Raw genomic sequence first — 18,631 nt, 5'->3', positions numbered from 1 at the left:
TTTAATTAAACATATTGCGTTAACATTTTATCAACCGTTCTGCTGTATTGGTAAAAGTACAGATAAGTTCAAATTTCACTCTAACTTTACATACCAAATTTATCGATATGTACATGAAACAAAATAGTAAAATAAAAACGTAAAATATTAATGCACTCTTTAAAAAGTGTATAGGAAAAAAATGGCAAAAATGCAAATGTGTCGTGCTCTGTGAAAAAGGGGTTTACAGTATGTGCGAAAAGTGTCGTCCCAGATGAACATGTGCAGTCCACACAGGCCTATTAGGGACGGCACTGCGCCTTAACTGGATTTTTGCTTAGAAGAGACTTTCTTTAAACGAAAAATATCGTAAAGCGGAAAGTGTTAAAAATTAAAAAAAAGAGTTTGACTTATTTTTTTTGGTTTTGATATTTGGTTAACGAATGGACAATATTTAAGGGTTTGGGAAGGGATAACAGCTGGGGGAGAGGGGTAGCAGAGGTGTGGTAGCAACTAATGCCGAGTGCCTGTGTTTTGTTGTTCCCCTATCACAATGTCTGGTATGATTCGCATATTTAACTATGTAAATTATCGTAAAAAACACATTATCTAAATCATATTAATGAGGTGGTTAATATAAAACTGTGTTTGCTTACATTTCTAATGTTTCATTTTCCTATTTAAAGGCTTATAATGTAAAATAATAAATTGCATATGTATCGACACCAATCCATTTGAGAGATTTTTCTATTATGCCGGCGGATTGACCATTTTAAAAATGAAATAATCGTTCGTCAAACGCCAATGAAAATCCATGTGATGAATGGAACAGCGATATTTATTCTGTGGATAATTATAATCTCAAACTCTTGATTTTGTCCTAATTAATGGACAAAGTGGATTTGAAAAGCATTCTATACTTAAAATAACATTTTAGTGTGTAGGTTGATCTACAAGCCGTGGCTATTGGATAAGTTAATGATAAATTAATCATTATTTCAAATATTTTAACTGGACTAAAAAAATTAAATGAAAATCAATTTGGTCTTTATGTACAAACAATCACCGCCTTTTACGGAAACGGTCATAGCTATTTGTATCCATAAAATATCGTGGTTTCGGGATTTTCGAAATGCCTGGTATCCAAGAAACAACAGAACAGAACAGAACAGAATTTTTAAATAAAAAGCAGATGTGCAAAATGCATGACTTAATTATAAGGAAAGTGTTAAGTAAAACAGCTAAGGACTTTTCATACTGTAACTAACACAATGTTCTTAATATCACGTCAATGATGTAATCAGAAATAAATTAATTATTACAAATATTAGACAAGAAACTTCTTGCACCCTCCCAATGTTCCTAATCATTTCAAGACCTTAATCTGCAATGACCATGGAAAACATAATCAGTTCATCGTGTTCTACTTTGATTAACCTAGCTTGCTGGCTATCAGCAATCAGAATTTTTCTATCATTTCAACACCGGATCCATATTTGCAATAAAACATAAAGATAGGAAATATTTATACTATTTTGGGGGGTTGAGTTGTATTTTAAACAATCACCTATTGTGATATTTGGATAATATACAATAAAATTCTATTTCATATGCTGCAAAGCAATAAAATATACCCATGTTTACACCTATGTCTGATTATTTTGCGTTAAACTTTTATTTGAATACATCCGTATCCGAATATTTTCTATCCGGATTCTACACTTACAAATGTTTTTCAAGATATGCGTGATATGAGTATTTAACTAAATACGCTTACATGTTCCAATTTCAAATTACCTTTTTTTCTTTCACAGAAGATCACAAATATTCACACAAACTATCCAAAATAGGACTTTTATTCGTTGTTTGGTTGTTCATTCTAAATATACGCTATCAATGTAAGTTTGCTCTAGAAGTATTTCGACGTTATCAACACTGTGTCATTTGTTGCAGTGTACTATTACAAGGCTATTACATCTGTTCATTTAATCTTTGATGAAATCGGAAGGTAGCATTCAAATAAATGTTTTGTTTGTAATCTAAACGTTTGCGCCGATCGAACACTCCATTGTTGTTCATGCGTGACGTCATATAATTCTCGATACAAACCATAGTTTACCATTGGTCAATTTTCGATACATTTCGATACAAAAGCTGACGCTCATTGGATGAAATGTATCGAAATGTATCGAAATATTGACGTTAACCGGACAGCATAAAAAATTTATATGGTTCACACGCTTCCGTGTTACAGAGCGGACTTCATAACCACAGTATCACGTTTCACATAGTCATGGATGAGTGATTGCAACCATTTTAAGCAACTTTGTGTAAAATCTTAAGCTGTTCGTGAGAATAAAAAGAATACATATGTTGCGATTTAAATGGCTTTGAGTGTATACACAAATGACAATGGACGGTTATGTATTGTGTATAATCAACTAATTAAGTTTAGAATGAACCTCAAATGATTGCATGTGTGGTTCTAATTTAATACATTTGAATTTACTTCACAGAGCAGCGTTTTTCATCCCAGACAATCGACACATAATTCGACAAATCCGATTGATATTGATATTTTCTAACAACGACATTTACAATGCTAACCTTTAATAGGCATACAAACCAGGATGTAAAAGTACGTCTTACTGATTAGCGATACGAGTAAGCTGGCCCTCATGTATTGTCGCGTATGCGTCGAGAGTACTTGCAAAGAAAACACTTCACTGATAACAGTATCACCCGTAAAATAGATAAACATAAGCAATGACGTAAATTAAACACGTTAAGCAACTGGTTTAATAAAAGCTTGAAAGCGAAGTTCCATGACTCGATAACAACCTGTTATTCCTCTTGTTTAAAAAAGTAGTGTGAAACAACTCTTAAACTACTGTAAGAAAATAAAAGGTTTGAATGTCATTGCATCTGGTTATCCATTCTCACCTGTGACATGAAGTAAAATTCCAATTACTGGTCAGAACGATGTATTTGATCAACAACAAAAATCGTTCAATAATCTACGACAAACATTCAATCCACAATCTTTAAAATTCGCCAGAACTTGATTTATAAAATAAGTTTTATATTAATTTTCTGCATAGAGCAACTACTTAAAAAACGCTATCCGAGAGTCTTGCTTAAACTGATGTGTTACGTCGCTATTACAATTACGCCAATAATCATACGTCATAAATTTCGTTATTATTTTCATGAAAATCCAAAGGCAATTGTGATTTCTAGTGAACTATATTATAGGGATAATACACGTTTTCGAGGGCATGATCATCTGCGGGCGCTCGAAAAATCCGCTCCTGCCCGAGTGTGCAATAAATGTTAAAATGTGGTTACTGACCGATTATCTGCGACTCATCTTGCTACCAGTTGTTTATAAAAATATATTTTATATTCGATATTCTTACGTGACTCACCCAGTCCTCTAAGCCGAAATGATCCGTAAAACAAAATTATGTCTTTGTGTCGAATGAACGAATCTGCACTTAAACTAAATTTCGTATCACATCGTACATGCATGATCAGTTGTCAAACGAAAGTACGGTTGATATTCAAAAGCATTATTTTTCTCTTTCCGGGATATTGTTTTAGTATGTTGATGCTGCATTAACAAATATAAGAGTATATGAAGTGAAAACACCAAAAATAAACAACGGTTGCGATAGACACCTATAAACTGTAAGATGCCCATATCACTTTAAATGGCACGCATATTCTTTTTGAGAATAAGATTTGTTTGTTATGCACATTTCGAGTAAGAAGTGTTGCTCAGTAAGTATTGTTAACTTGACAAGGACGACATTTTAAATTAAATTTAAATGTATTTGTTTGCATGTATAGGTCCAATATTGTGGAAACGCATGCACTAAACAAAATATAATATTTACAGCACAAGGATAAAAAATATGACTATCATTCGCGTCCGCTATAAAACGAAGCTCTAGATCAAATAATAGAGATAAGACGAGACGTTTTTATTAAATGCAATCCCCGGTATGTTTACCTTTTGTCAAAAAGAACAAAAGATGAAACGTTTGACCTCCTTGAGACTGGATTGGCGTTTTCATCAAATATAAGTATAAAGGAAAAATCTATTACATGTGATATTTAACTTACCGTATCCATATGTTTCAGGTTCGTCTGTATCTCTTTACATTTAACACGATACTCTGCTTCCAATTGTTCGAGAATTTTACTGGTATGACCGCTCTCTCTCCGCTTGTGTTTGTCGTGAATTTTCTTTTGGTGAGCACTTACAATCTTCAGTGCATCGGAAATTGCATCTACGTGAACCTTTAGTTCCTATGTGTTCAGTGCGTATTTCCATCCACATCTCTGTACGCTATTGTTTAACATTGTTTTATTAAGTAATTAATGTCAATGGCAAAGTACCGTAAACACTGTTCTACAATTGAACAGTTACATCAACAACGCTAGTTCTACCCATTCAACTAAGCACTGGAACTACAACTATGCCTTTGTCAGTGATTTGTCTCATTAAAATGTAGTATAATTGATGATAATTTTTAAATTAAATATTGTTTTAAGCCTTTTAATTCTTTGAACATACGGACTAATTTGATTAAGAAAAACTGTAATGCCACTGAACATAAAGTATGTATGAGCAGGATGTCTACTGTAATAATTTTTAAAGCAACGTTGTTTTTAATGAATATGTTATTCTACTCACCTGCGAATACACATATTATACTACTTACAATTATATGTTTGGGATTTTAATGCGAAACTAATAATAAGTATAATCTTATAGCAGTGTATGACGTGTATGGCACATAATCAGTTTCAACATTCATTACTAGAGTTTTTGTTACATAAAAGGGATCTTTTCGCGGTTTGGTAAATTGACAAAATTGGAAAAAGTTGTCTCAGATTCGCAAATTTTCCGTTTAGTTATGATATTTGTGAGGAAACAGTATTACTGAACATTTGCCATGGTCTAATATAGCCATTATATGCATCTTTTGACGATATAAAAACCAAAAAATTATAAAGCGTTGCAACGCAAAACGATTGAATAATTTGGAGAGTTCTGTTGATGTCGTTTTAATTTGTGAAACTACGAAGATTGCTTATATGACGTATAAAATACGCATCTTATGTATGTTTGGCAGGATAGCTCAGTTGTCTAATGCGTTTTTACTTCAGGATTCCGAGGGTCACTGGTTCGAGCCCTGCTGCGGGCTACTTTTTTTCCTTTTTAAAATTTTATTTTTGATTTTTACTGGACCTTTTAAAATTCAGTGTTTACATTTATCAATATAAAGCATTAAATGACAAACTTCTAAACATGACAAAATCTGTGAAAAGGCCCCATTAATCATTAAAATAGCTTAAGGTTCATGGGGGGGGGGGGATAAAATTCATTAAAACTTCGCTTTGGTTTTTCTTCATTCAATGTGGTACAATATGGTCAAACTATATTAAGACGGATAGAACAACATAAACACATTTTTGACATTCAATATTTGTGTGCTTTATTCATATTTTGGTTTAAAACCAATACATTTTTACACTAATTTACAAAATCTCAATCTAAAGTTAGGAAGGATATGCACTACCTTAAGTTGAATAAATACAAAGCTATATACATATACAAGGTCAAGTTAGCAACATTTCACAGAAAATTATTGTCATAAAACAACAAATGAGTTTTTATTCAACTGACTTTTTTGAATAAATTTCCTAAACAAAGTTCTAAAAATAACTAAATCGTAACTACTTTTTAATATACAGGAATGGTGGATAATAAGAGTCACAATTCTATTTCAAAGGCTTAACAATTTAGTTATTTACCTGTCAACCAAATTGCAAATTTTAAACCATCTCAAATTGAAATAGATTGCAGACGACATATAAAATTGTAAAGGAATATAAAGAAAAAATTGGCAAACCGATTGATTTTATATTTCGATTCCTTCTACCCATTTTGAAAGCGTGGCCATCGCTGTGCTCCGTAGAAAAACGTGCAAAACAAATCGTTCGAAACCACGTGCAATGGTGAGAAAACCGGGTATGTGTATACACATACCTGAGATAACACATGCTTATTTTGACAGTTGTGTGGCAACTAGTAAAACAACTATTAACATCTATCAGCAAAAGATCGCACTAAATAACAGAAATGACCACGTAGAGATATCATCACTTACCCTATTTCAAATATTTTCCAGCTGAAAAATGTCCCCCACACGTCTTTTTTAGTTTATTTGTATTGTTTTTCTGGAGCCGAAGTGCATCTCACAGAATATCCATCCAACTTCCGTTGTTTTCACTTTCGTTATTAAAAACTCCGTTTAAAAGAATTATTTCTACCTTTAGATTGTTAAAACGATGTATTATTATATATTGTCAATAGAATAGTATACCGTGATGAATTTAAAGGAGTTACGTATTGATCTTTCTGTCAGTCTGTAAGCGTACTATTTTATGCGCAATAATATCTACATGTGATTCGACAACGATTGTAAACATTGGTGAAATGCTTTTTACATAGTTATTCTTTTGAGTGTTTATGAGGTCTGATCTCGCAGTTTGCAAACATCAACGGAAAGATTACAATCCAATGCATTTGTCATCGTCAACCGTTTGGAATGTCAATTAGGCGATGAGTGAGTTTTTAGCATGTTTTTTAATATTTTATTAATTTAAAAATGGTTGCCCCCATGGTGATGAAATGACATGTGTTCGAGTTTTGATATTTCTAGATATGTAAACTTTTTTTTACTATTTAAGCGTAACTTGCCCTCGTCAATGTCGATATTAATTACAAGTTATATAATTTTCCGCCGAAATACGTGGAATAAACATGATTCAGATTTTTGAAAATAATGTATATTTTATTGTTAAAATCGCTTTGTATTTTGATTGATTTTGTGGATGTTATGATACGTTGATGTACAAAATTGGTAGCAGTTTGAAGGAAAAACATCCTTTAAAGCATATATGTATACATTTTCAATGTGGCACTCTTCCTTTAGTCAAATTTGAGTTCAATGCTAGGGGTCCCAAATTTTTCAAAATGAAGCCTCTACATGAACCTTAACGTGTGTTATAGCTACATTATTTACAGCCATTAACTATTAAAATGTAACGTGTAATTCCATAAAGAAACTTACTTGATGCAAATGCCTTAGTGTATATGTAAAACAAACAAAACCTAATTCAATACTGTTTCTGTGTAGTAATTGTTAGAAATGCATGTTATTCCATGCAAGTTAGTTAGCCATTTTCTGAATTACATTCACAATAAATGTTTACTTTGGAACAAAAAATGACACTTTCCTCGCTCTATGTCTAATAAAAGTAGGTCACTGTGGTGTAATGGATATGGTGTCCGCCTAGCGACCGGGAGGTCACGGGTTCGATCCCCCATGGTAGCGTTCTTGAGATCTTCCTCAAAGACACCAAGTACTGGTTCTAGGCCCAGGAAACGGACTCGAGAGCGTTTATATAAGCCTTAGGCTTTCGATGCAATCGAGCTAAAATAAATAGGTTTAAACTAAACTAATAAAAGTAGTTTTTATATATTGCATAGATGTGAAATTGTATTCCCTTATCTCAATACTCTACAAATAGAAATGGCAATGTGTGTCGTGTTATCTTGTGACCCGACAAATGTAGACTGGAAATATTGCAATACTTGAATAAAATAAATACACTCACTGCGTTTGCAATATCTTCACACCATTGTCAATGTTATAAAGGTTTAAAATGCAAAGATGCTACTGCTCAGAAAACATATGTAGTTCATTTGTTAGAAAATTGTTTTTAACATTCAATTTGATTGGTTTAAATTATAAGAATGGCCAGTGGCTTATAGTAAGAATTATAGAAATAAGCATGTATTTTCTTTCTTAAAGATTGTGTTACAGTTTATTTGGTGTGTGTATGCTTTATGATGTAAACTTGTTCTATGTGGAGACCATGATGATTTATAGCATTTTTGACTGTTCTCGACCATGATGTTTATGTATTTGATATAATGATGTTCTGTTTAGATACCCGCATTGTACAGATCTGATTGGCAATACCATATTGAGGTACAGGTAAACTGTGATCAAAGTTTCACTTACATACCACATATTTAAGCGACCACACGTGTGCTCGGCAGTTTTCATGCGCCGATAAAGCATTTGAATAATCAATTCCTTTATATTTTAAAGTAAATGCTTAAAGCAGAGATGTGGATAGTTTATTGCATTTTCTATTTGTATGCTAAACACAGGATTATTCGTATTTAAGTGTAATGCATAAACCAAAGTATTTGAAGCATAGTCTCTCTATTGCTTTACCTACTGCATAACTATTTTTTTTATTCTATTATAAAATATATTTGACAGTCGTGTCTTTACTAGCATTGATGGACAACATTTGGATGGGACAGTGGGGTGTGTGGAAAGCATAGTAACATGTCCTGTTAAAGATATATAACAAACGAATGTATCATGTATAATAACATGAATGTGATTTTATCTATTTTAATTAAGGATTGTTCGTAGAAGGAAAAATACATAACCTAGTCTTTTTCTTGTGCAACTATTATTGTTACAAACAAAATGAACACACTTGATAATATACAAGTTCAGACCATGTCGTTTGTTTTGCCTCCGATCGCGTGATGATGAAACGAATACTTTATAAATAAAGAGTTGATTATGTTTACAGTTAATCAAATGTCCCTACGAAAACATCCAAAAGGAATTAAGATCGTGGTTATCCATATTACATGAAACCATTCCTACATTTATAATCCAATATTGAGATGACTAGAAACAGATGATTGAAGTAAGTCATTATTCAAATTAGAATATAAAAAAGCTCGCTTTAGTAATATAGCTTCTGAATGCGTTAGTTTAATACAATTTGTTTATTATTGCCTTAAGAACTGTCGGTACGTGCGTTCTTCATGCATTCGTGTCAAAGGTAACACTTAGAGGAGCCTTTTCACGTTTGGGTAAATTGACAAAATCGAAAAAAGTTGTTTCAGATTCGCAAATTTTCGTTTTAGTTATGATATTAGTGAGGAAGCAGTAATACTGAACATTTACCATGCTCTAAAATAGCCATTATATGCATCTTTTGACGATTTAAAAACCTGAAAATTATAAAGCGTTGCAACGCGAAACGAATTAATAATTTGGAGAGTTCTGTTGTTGTCGTTATATTTCGTGAAACTACGAGGATTGCTTATATAAAGTATCAAATACATCTAATAATGTATTAGGAAGGATGGCCGAGTGGTCCAAGTCGTTTTTACTTCATGACTCCAGGAGTCAGTGGTTCGAGCCCTGCTGAGGTTACCCTTTTTAAATTTTATTCTTGATTTTTTTATGACAAACTTCAAAACATGCCAAAATCTGTGAGACGGCCCCTTTAAAGGTTCCGGCAGGTAAGATACGATTGAAGAGCTCTAGACTCAATATCTGGGTATAATGGGTTCGATACCGAGCTCTGCTGAACAGTTTATACTGGATTGTTAAGGATAATATTTTCTCCTGATCTCAAATCTTATTTAAAATGATAAAATGTCATTTCTTGCATAAGCGTGTTTACCTAGTATTTATAAACCAACCTAAGTAACAAAATCACGTAAACACTGATTGCATATTGTTTATTTAAATAAAAGTACCCCAAGGTAGCATAAATCGAAATCTTTTGTCACTAGACAACACATTGTATTCTCAGTATCGATGATAGATAAATGCATACATGACACACAAAAACATTAAAATATATAAAACGTAAAGCAAGGCCACAACCGCGGTTTTAATAACGTTGATTCTTTATCGCATAATTGTTGCGCATATTAATACACATATAAAAGGGAAAAAACATGCTAAATATTTGTAAACAACCAGTTGCAAAATTATAATGAACAATAACACACTAACCTTAACCTCGTAGAAAAACGTTCGCCGGACATCGTGCAAATAAGCTGGACCAACATTGCAATTTATGTGTAGGCAGGAATTGTATTATTAACCTTTCATTCGATACAAATATGTCGTATTCCCACCAAATATTTGTAAAAAAAACAATGGGTTAAAACTGTAATTATCCACTTATCTCGTTCCGATATTGTTAACTTACATATAAGGTAAATACATGCGCATTCTTAACGGACAAAATTTGTTTAATTACTTAATACTTCAACTGTTAAAAAAATTCAATTGATTCAAAATAAAATGAAAACACATTTAGGTTAACACAAGAAAAGTAAATTACTTACATACTTCTACAACAAAAAAATATAAATATTACAAGCGAAGTATATGAATATGTTCAAGTTTATAAATACAGGGAAGGTAAACACAACACTGAATCTTGCACGTATACTTTTGAACACTGCAGTAACTGAAATCTAAAACGTAAAAAGGAAACACACCGTATTTGTTCGGGGTTTTTAACAATACAATATAAAAATATATAATTAGCTGGCATGACTAGCATGTAGTCGATGTAGACAGCGATTTTCTAATATAATATATTTTGTTATATTAATGAACAAAAATATTTGTCATAATACTTTACAGATTTACGTGACGATATATCTCAATATATCTTTCCCAATAATTTCTGCACACATCAAAGCTAAAGTATAGCGAAAGCATAATATTAACGCAATAAAACATCTGATTATATGTAGATAACGTTATTTTCGTTTTCAAATTACTTTTCTGTTGAATGCCTTTCGCCTGTGATTAACATGTTGTGTTGCTGTTAGACCGGTTTACATGTCGGGGCTTTTTGGGGACACGTAATGATCTTCTTTCATCCTTCATATGAGGTTGTGAACGTTCCAGATGTCCTAAAGACGACTGTTCTTTAAAATTTGGTTTAAATCCTTGCGGTTGAGTTACTGCATGACTACCTTGTGCAACTCCTTTGCTTAGCAGAGGACCTTTATCATGCAGATGGAGGGCAGGCCACACCTGTATGTTTTTTACTTACTTAGATTAAAGCAATTTTTATTTCAATTACCTGGAGTTAGATGATATAGGTTTATATTCGTTATTTGTTCGGTTGTAAACATAAACAATTTCACGAGTGATCAATACAATTCATAAAAAGAGGTTTAACAAGAAATGTGTCCACAGGACACGGTTGCCCCCAACTGTATCTTTGTCACTACATAAAAGTATAACTGTGTAAACGCTTGGTAGAAGTTATTAGCTTTTTTCAAATCCTAAACGCAGATTTCGAACCTAAACGCGGACCCTAAGTTCAAGGTCAAGGTCACAGGGGTCAAAATTTGTGTGCGTATGGAAAGGCCTTGTCCATATACACAAGCATGCCAAATATGAAATTGCTATCTGAAGCGACATAGAAGTTATGAGCATTTTTCGAAATCTTATGGCAAAGGCTTACGGACAGACGGACGGACAGACGAACGGACAGTCCGATCACTATATGCCCTCCTTCGGGGGCATAAAAATGTCTTAGAATATCAAAATAAATCAGAAAGCCACATAAACTAGAGAGCAAACAACATGCTTAATCCTTGAAATGCACTAAGTGACCCCGTGACCTAGTTTTTGACCCGGCATGACCCATATTCAAACTTGACCTAGATATTGTCTTAATACAACTTCTTACCAAGTGTAGTTAAGATCAGATGAAAACTACTTCAATTAGAGAGCGGACACCATGCTAAATCCTTGAAATGCACTAAGTGACCCAGTGACCTAGTTTTTGACCCGGCATGACCCATATTCGAACTTGACCTAGATAATGTCTTGATACAACTCCTGACCAAGTTTAGTAAAGATCAGATGAAAACTACTTCAATTAGAGAGCGGACACCATGCTAAATCCTTGAAATGCACTAAGTGACCCCGTGACCTAGTTTTTGACCCGGCATGACCCATATTCGAACTTGACCTAGATATTGTCTGGATACAACTTCTGACCAAGTTTGGTAAAGATCGGATGAAAACTATTTGAATTAGAGAGCGGACATGAAGTGTGACCGACCGACCGACCGACTGACCGACCGACCGACTGACCGACCGACCGACCGACCGACCGACAGACAGTGCAAAAACTATATACCCCCTTTTCTTCGAAATGGGGGCATAAAAATAAACATAGCAAAATTAATATAATGATCAGTATATATTTATTTGATATACATCGTCGTTAAGAAAGACAAAAACTTAATATTTAGCAAACGCAAGTTGTCAGTTCTGATCAATAAGTTAAATATGCTAATAAACGTACCGGTAGATACCATTATCAAATACAAGAGCACCGCCTTGCGGGTGCAGACCGCTCATCTATTTTCTTTTTAAAGGTGAAGGGACTCTCAATTTCAATCACAAAGGACGGAGGGGTGGATTGAAGAGGGGTGTATAGTGTGGGGGTGTGGACATTTATTACATTATTTTCCAAAAATGCGGAAAAAAAAATGCAAAAAAATAAAATAAAATTTTTCGGGGGTGGGGGGGTGTGTGGGGGAGGGGATTCTTGGGTGCGATGGTTGAACGGTTTTTAAAAAAATAAAATAATAAAAATAAATATTTGTGTTTTTTAACCGTTTAAAAAAAAACATTGGGGGTGGGTGGCGTGGGTGGGAGGGGGGGATAAAGTGTGAGGGTGTGGTGGTCATTTGTGAGATGATCTTAAAAAAAATATATAGGGGGGGATTCGGGGGGGAGGGCGAGGGGGATGGTTTGGGTGGAGTCTATTGTGGTATGTCAGGTAAGAGTAGTTTTGTCAAAGTATCAATCAAATCTAATCATAAATAAAGAAGCTATGGCAATTTTAGCAAAATTTTATAATTTAAGGTCATTCAAAGGTCTAGGTAAAATTCAACTTGCCAGATACAGTAACCTCATGATAGCATGAAAGTATTTGAAGTTTGAAAGCAATAGCCTTGATACTTTAGAAGTAAAGTGGATCGAAACACAAAATTTAACCATATATTCAAAGTTACTAAGTCAAAAAAGGGCCATAATTCCGTAAAAATGACAACCAGAGTTATGCAACTTGTCCTTTTACTGTACCCTTATGATAGTTTGCGAGTGTTCCAAGTATGAAAGCAATATCTATGATACTTTAGGGGTAAAGTGGACCAAAACACAAAACTTAACCAAATTTTCAATTTTATAAATATAAAGGGCCCATAATTCCGTCCAAATGCCAGTCAGAGTTACATAACTTTGCCTGCACAGTCTCCTTATGATAGTTAATAAGTGTTGCAAGTATGAAAGCAATCGCTTTGATACTGTAGGAATAAAGTGGACCTAAACACAAAACTAAACCAAATTTTCAATTTTCTAAGTATAAAAAGGGCACATAATTCTGTCAAAATGCCAGTCAGAGTTACATTACTTTGCCTGTACAGTCCCCTTATGATAGTTAGTAAGTGTTGCAAGTATGAAAGCAATAGCTTTGATACTTAAGGAATAAAATGGACCTAAACACAAAACTTAACCAAAATTTTCAATTTTCTAAGTATAAAAAGGGCACATAATTCTGTCAAAATACACGCAAGATTTATCTAACTTTGCCTGCCCAGTCCCCTCATGATAGTAAGTAAGTGTACCAAGTTTGAATGCAATAGCATTGATACTTTCTGAGAAAAGTGGACCTAAACGCAAAACTTAACCGGACGCCGACGCCAACGCCGACGCCAAGGTGATGACAATAGCTCATAATTTTTTTTCAAAAAATAGATGAGCTAATAAGATAAATTTAGCATATCAAACTCAGAGGCTCTCAACCAAACTCGTTAACACTTCAATGTGCCTTTCCATACAACTTACCAAGAACTCCACGTAAGGGCCTTTGGCGGTGTAGTCTTTGAACAGTGTTGTGTCAAACTTCTCTCCCGCGTTGAAGTTCATGAACAGAGGCGGATCCTGGACCGCGGCAAGCCAGCACACCTCCACACACCTGTTGTAGTAGGCACGCAGCTCATCGGAGTCTACATCTTTGGGCAACAGTTCCTAAATATATTGACCATGCGGATACAGTGAAAAAAGTATATTGATCAAACAAAGTTTTATCATGTGTGGCCAAATTTGCCTTTGTACCCATGAATTTAACATCAGGAAGGGCTACAATTGTTACTCACACAATGGCGTCTCTTTATTAGTGTCATTTATGAAAAATAATATTTAAAATTATGATCAATTACAATTTTTTCATTATTAACAAGCTGTTTTACGGCCAATTTGATATTAAAACGCTTACAACACTTAAGTTTGACATTGACCTTTGTGGTAGGGAGGAAACTTCTATATTTTAAGTTCAGGCAGTGACAGGCATTATCGAACAATCATAAGGCAAAATTGGACTTTGACCTTTACGCGTAACTTTGAACTCTGTGGTTGGCAGCGACATGTCGCCATATGATGGATTACATTTGTGCCAATGTATACAAAATCCATCCAAATATAGTAAAATTATGGCTGAGACATATATTTTCAAGATATTTCAAGAACATGTTGTAACATTTAATCACCGTTTTATGATGGTGGACATATGTGCATATGTTTTATAAAACATTTAGTCCATAACCATATATATTGCAAAGTTCTGTTTGAAACAAGTAATGTCCAACAGACAAGTTTACATACGGACAGACAGTGCCATAGTTATATACCAGCCTCTTCGAAAGAGGGCATAATAATAATCAAACCTCGAATAACACAATCTCAACAATTATACGCATAAGTCAACTGGACTATCATGTATAACAGCTACGTAAAAATGGGTAACATTAGTCCTTCTCATATTAATAAGCGTTGTCCCACATAATACAAGGGCTTAACTCATGACTAGAATGGAATTTATATTTTTCTAAGATTAAACTAAAAGTCATATTGTTTGAGCGCATGTGATTAAGATTTCAAGTCGGTTAAGTTCTGCCCAAATCTCATCTAGCTTGAGTCATATGTTTGGCTTTTAGACTGTTAACACGGTTTTCTAAGTTGCGCCTTGGTGACACAGTTTCAGGATGCACGTGACCCAGATTCAAACTCCGCATAGAAAATGTCAAGATAAAAATTCTTACTAAGTTTCATCAAGAGTGAGGTATTCATATAACATCTTCAGTGGAAACATTGACCTTGATTTGGGACGCACTTGACCTTGATTTTTACTTGATTTCGATACTTTCCAAATAAACATTTCAACCAAGAAACGGACTCCAGAGCGTTTATATAAGCCTAAGGTTTTCGATGCAATCGAGCTAAAATAAATAGGTTTTAACTAAGTTTCCTCAAGATTGAGTCATGAATGTTGCAATTTGATTGGTAACAAAGTTTTTCTGAGATTAGACCTGGGGTTTGGATGCGCGCGACCCAGATTAAAACTCGGTCGAATTAGTCTTTAGATAAATATTCGGACCTAAAACCAAAGCATACTAAACTTAAATTAACTTTGAATGGCACTGCTGCGTGCAACGTCAGTAACAAGAGCACCGCTTAGCGGGTGCAGACCGCGCATCTATTTTTCTTTTTAAAGGTGAAGGGACCTATCTCAATACTTCAATCAAAAAGGAAGGAGGCGTGGGGGTGGAGAGGGATGTATAGTGTGGGGGTTGGGTCATTTATAACATTATCTACCAAAAATATGAAAAAAAGTGGTTGGGATTCTTGGGTGGGATGGTTGGACGGTCTTTCAAAAATAAATATTTGTTTTTTAACCATGTTTAAAAAACAAATATTTTTTTATTTGGGTGGGGGGGGTCTGGGTCGGTGGAGGTATATAGTGAGGGTTTGGTCATTTATTAGATGATCTTTCAAAAATAAGACAAAATAGAAATTTTTTATTTTATTTATTATGGGGAAGGGGATTCTGGGGTGGCGCTTGGGGATGGTTTGGATGGAGTCTATTGTGAAATGTAAGGTAAGTGTGATCATAAATAAAGAAGTAATGGCAATTTAAGCAAAATGTAATCAGTTGACCTTGACCTTTTACCACTCAAAATGTGCAGCTCTATGAGATAAACATGCATGCCAAATATCAAGTTGCTATCTTCAACATTGCAAAAGTTATGGCCAATATTAAAGTTTGACGCAAACAAACCAACAAACCAACAAACAAACAGGGCAAAAACAATATGTCCCCCAGTATAGACTTGGGGACATAAAAATACAAACTATACTTTATGGTAATATGTAGTAAATATGTAAATATATAGGTGTTATCTTTTTAGAGCCAACATGCATTTCTATCACTTTAACTGGTTTGATAAATGAGGAATGACATTTTTATCGTCTGAAAATTTTGGGACCAATAACGGCTCTTTACTTGTATTTTCTATATCTAATAAAGAGGAATTGGGTCAACTCTAACCATCAATTTTCTTGGGTCAACTCTAACTATCAATTTTCGTAGTGTGTTACCCAGAAACAATTAACGCCCATAGTATGTTGAAATGACCTTAAGTGAAGTAAAATATCTCAGGCAAATGAGCGCATCACATTCGTACCATTATGCTGGAGACACAATCTTCACCACACAAAATTGAATTTTTTCATTTACGAGCACACTATTTCAAAGGTAACGGATTGTAAAACCGGTATCTATATAATCCAAGTTGGACTTATCTACTTTCCTAACATCTCATTTAGAGGCTATTCGGGATCTAGTGACAGTAACGTATGAATATTTATAAGGTATTTAATGAGATGGAGTTCGACAATGTATCTCGTCAATATAGACAAGACATGTCATTAAATAACCCAGCACAAATTCCCCTTTCTAAAGGAGTAAATAATGACCCCCCAGTGGCTTTTGTCAAGACCACAAAGTGTTGCGACAGCAAATGTGCCTCATTAGTGATTGTTGGTGAAATGAATAAACATGAAAGGAACTGACGACGACATCTATAAATCAGACACATTCATATTGTTTTGCATATAATTAAATTATTTTTGTAATGATTTCTTAATTTGTGAATGATAACTATGATAACTTTTTAATGTCTCAATGTATGACTTGCTATGCATTTATAAATTGTACCGTGTCATTCTTCGAAACAAATCAATTTGAATGACAAACTTGTTTTTAAAATACATACTGATTGTATGATATGTAAAACAAAGGGAGCTTTTAATTTCCTAAGGTGTTTTATCATCTGCTGTAGATCTTCCGGTAGGTAAACGTTGTTGGACCAAACATCGGGTTTTGTTTTCTGGAAGCACAAACAAACATGAGGACCATAGTGGACCTCTACCTGATTTGAAGGTAAACTAAATGTTGAAGAATTGGTTCTCTTTGATACAGATTCAAAGATTGCCTTGATACTTTCAACATAAACATTCTGCAAAAGTTTTACACAATTAAACCTAGCATTCAAACACACAATTAATCCAGATTCATAAAAATTCTGATCAAATTTATCACGATGACGGACGCCGAAAATAGACCACTTAAATTAGCTCACCTTCAGCACTTCAATTTAAGATGAGATAAAAAGTACATTTATATAATGTAGATGTAAAGTTGAATCATGCAGGTTGTCACAACAAGCAAGACCAACGTAAATCGGGTGCTGCTTATTAGACTAACGTTCATAATAATCAATTCAAAAGCTATATATTTATGAGTACGTTATACAATTTTGCATACAAATCGAAACAACAGCTGTGATGTTATGTTTTAAAGAGCGGGATATTTATGGGCTCGATGTGCAATTATCAAACAAAGAAACGTTTTGTACTTTATATGGCATACACAGACACCATCATAATACAACGTCCTGTAAAAATAAATGTACTCATAATGACAAATGTTTACAATGAAGACAAGTCTCATATCCAATTGTTAACTATACTAAAACATATTAGAGCTTTATGCTTTGCACGACACGTGTTCGTACCTAAACGTGTGCTTATATACACTGTAGAGAATGTTTCATAATAGATCTACACATAAATTCTTGTTTTTATGCTAAACTTTATTGACTTAAAACACACTATATGATCACAGATAAAGTTCGTCCTAACTTGTACAAAACAGTATACAAATAACCATGTGTTATTTTATATAAAAAACAACAGACGTCTACCCGATGTAAAAAAGTGTTTTTGAAGCAATTCAGTTTAGCCATTTGTTTCAATTACATTTATAATAAATTCTCCTTGCTCAAAACATCAAGTAAATATAAATTACGTGAAACAGTTTTACATCTCTGAAAAACACATGCATTTGAATGCAATATTGCTTCGTAGGCGATCCCGCAAGAGCGGAATACGAACACTTATTACTTCTCTACAAGGTATTTTAAAATAAAACCCATCCACAAATCCCGAAAAACCTGTGCGTTTTTCTCACTTAATTAATGGACACACAACTGCACAATATGATGTAACGCGGTATATTTATAGTGTCAGGTATCTGTTATAAATTCAACAAGTGTATTATTTTGATTTTGCATTTTAATATTTTTAAAGTATTACCTTTAAAACTTTGGCTGGAAGCTCAATTGCCGATTGAACTTGTTGAATGAAAACCTGCCAGCGGCTCATCTCTTGGCACTTTGAATTGATAGTCTGAATTCAAACAATTTTATTAGTTTGCATTTGATATCCATTATTAATAATTAGAATCATGTATCATGGTTTTCAATCGACTGTTTTTGGACATGATATTTCACGCATTGATA

The 18,631-nt window shown here is 33.8% G+C and overlaps 1 protein-coding gene and 1 long non-coding RNA gene across 7 annotated transcripts in view; both read right to left on the bottom strand.

Moving 5' to 3' along the window:
- Window positions 1-9,607: 9,607 nt before the first annotated feature.
- The window catches only part of LOC127877239 (uncharacterized), a 55,854-nt gene continuing 46,830 nt past the window's right edge, over window positions 9,608-18,631 (bottom strand). For 5 of the 6 annotated variants that reach the window (XM_052422925.1, XM_052422924.1, XM_052422922.1 and 2 more), the window contains 4 exons: window positions 18,426-18,518; window positions 17,045-17,158; window positions 13,779-13,961; window positions 10,379-10,943 (listed from right to left, as the gene is read on the bottom strand). In XM_052422925.1, the coding sequence (XP_052278885.1) occupies window positions 10,713-10,943; window positions 13,779-13,961; window positions 17,045-17,158; window positions 18,426-18,518 (621 nt within the window). In that variant the 3' untranslated portion in view covers window positions 10,379-10,712. The other variant, XM_052422921.1, reaches the window with a different exon arrangement.
- Window positions 11,202-12,325, bottom strand: LOC127877246 (uncharacterized). Its single transcript, XR_008048313.1, has 2 exons — window positions 11,893-12,325; window positions 11,202-11,735 (listed from the first exon to the last, which is right to left on the bottom strand). It is a non-coding gene; the product is annotated as an uncharacterized LOC127877246 (long non-coding RNA).

The sequence above is a fragment of the Dreissena polymorpha genome, chromosome 4 (genome assembly GCF_020536995.1).
Source record: "Dreissena polymorpha isolate Duluth1 chromosome 4, UMN_Dpol_1.0, whole genome shotgun sequence".
Classification (NCBI taxonomy): domain Eukaryota; kingdom Metazoa; phylum Mollusca; class Bivalvia; order Myida; family Dreissenidae; genus Dreissena; species Dreissena polymorpha.
The sequence above is the reverse complement of the archived record's forward strand: the minus strand, read 5'-3'. Positions and strand labels throughout refer to the sequence as shown.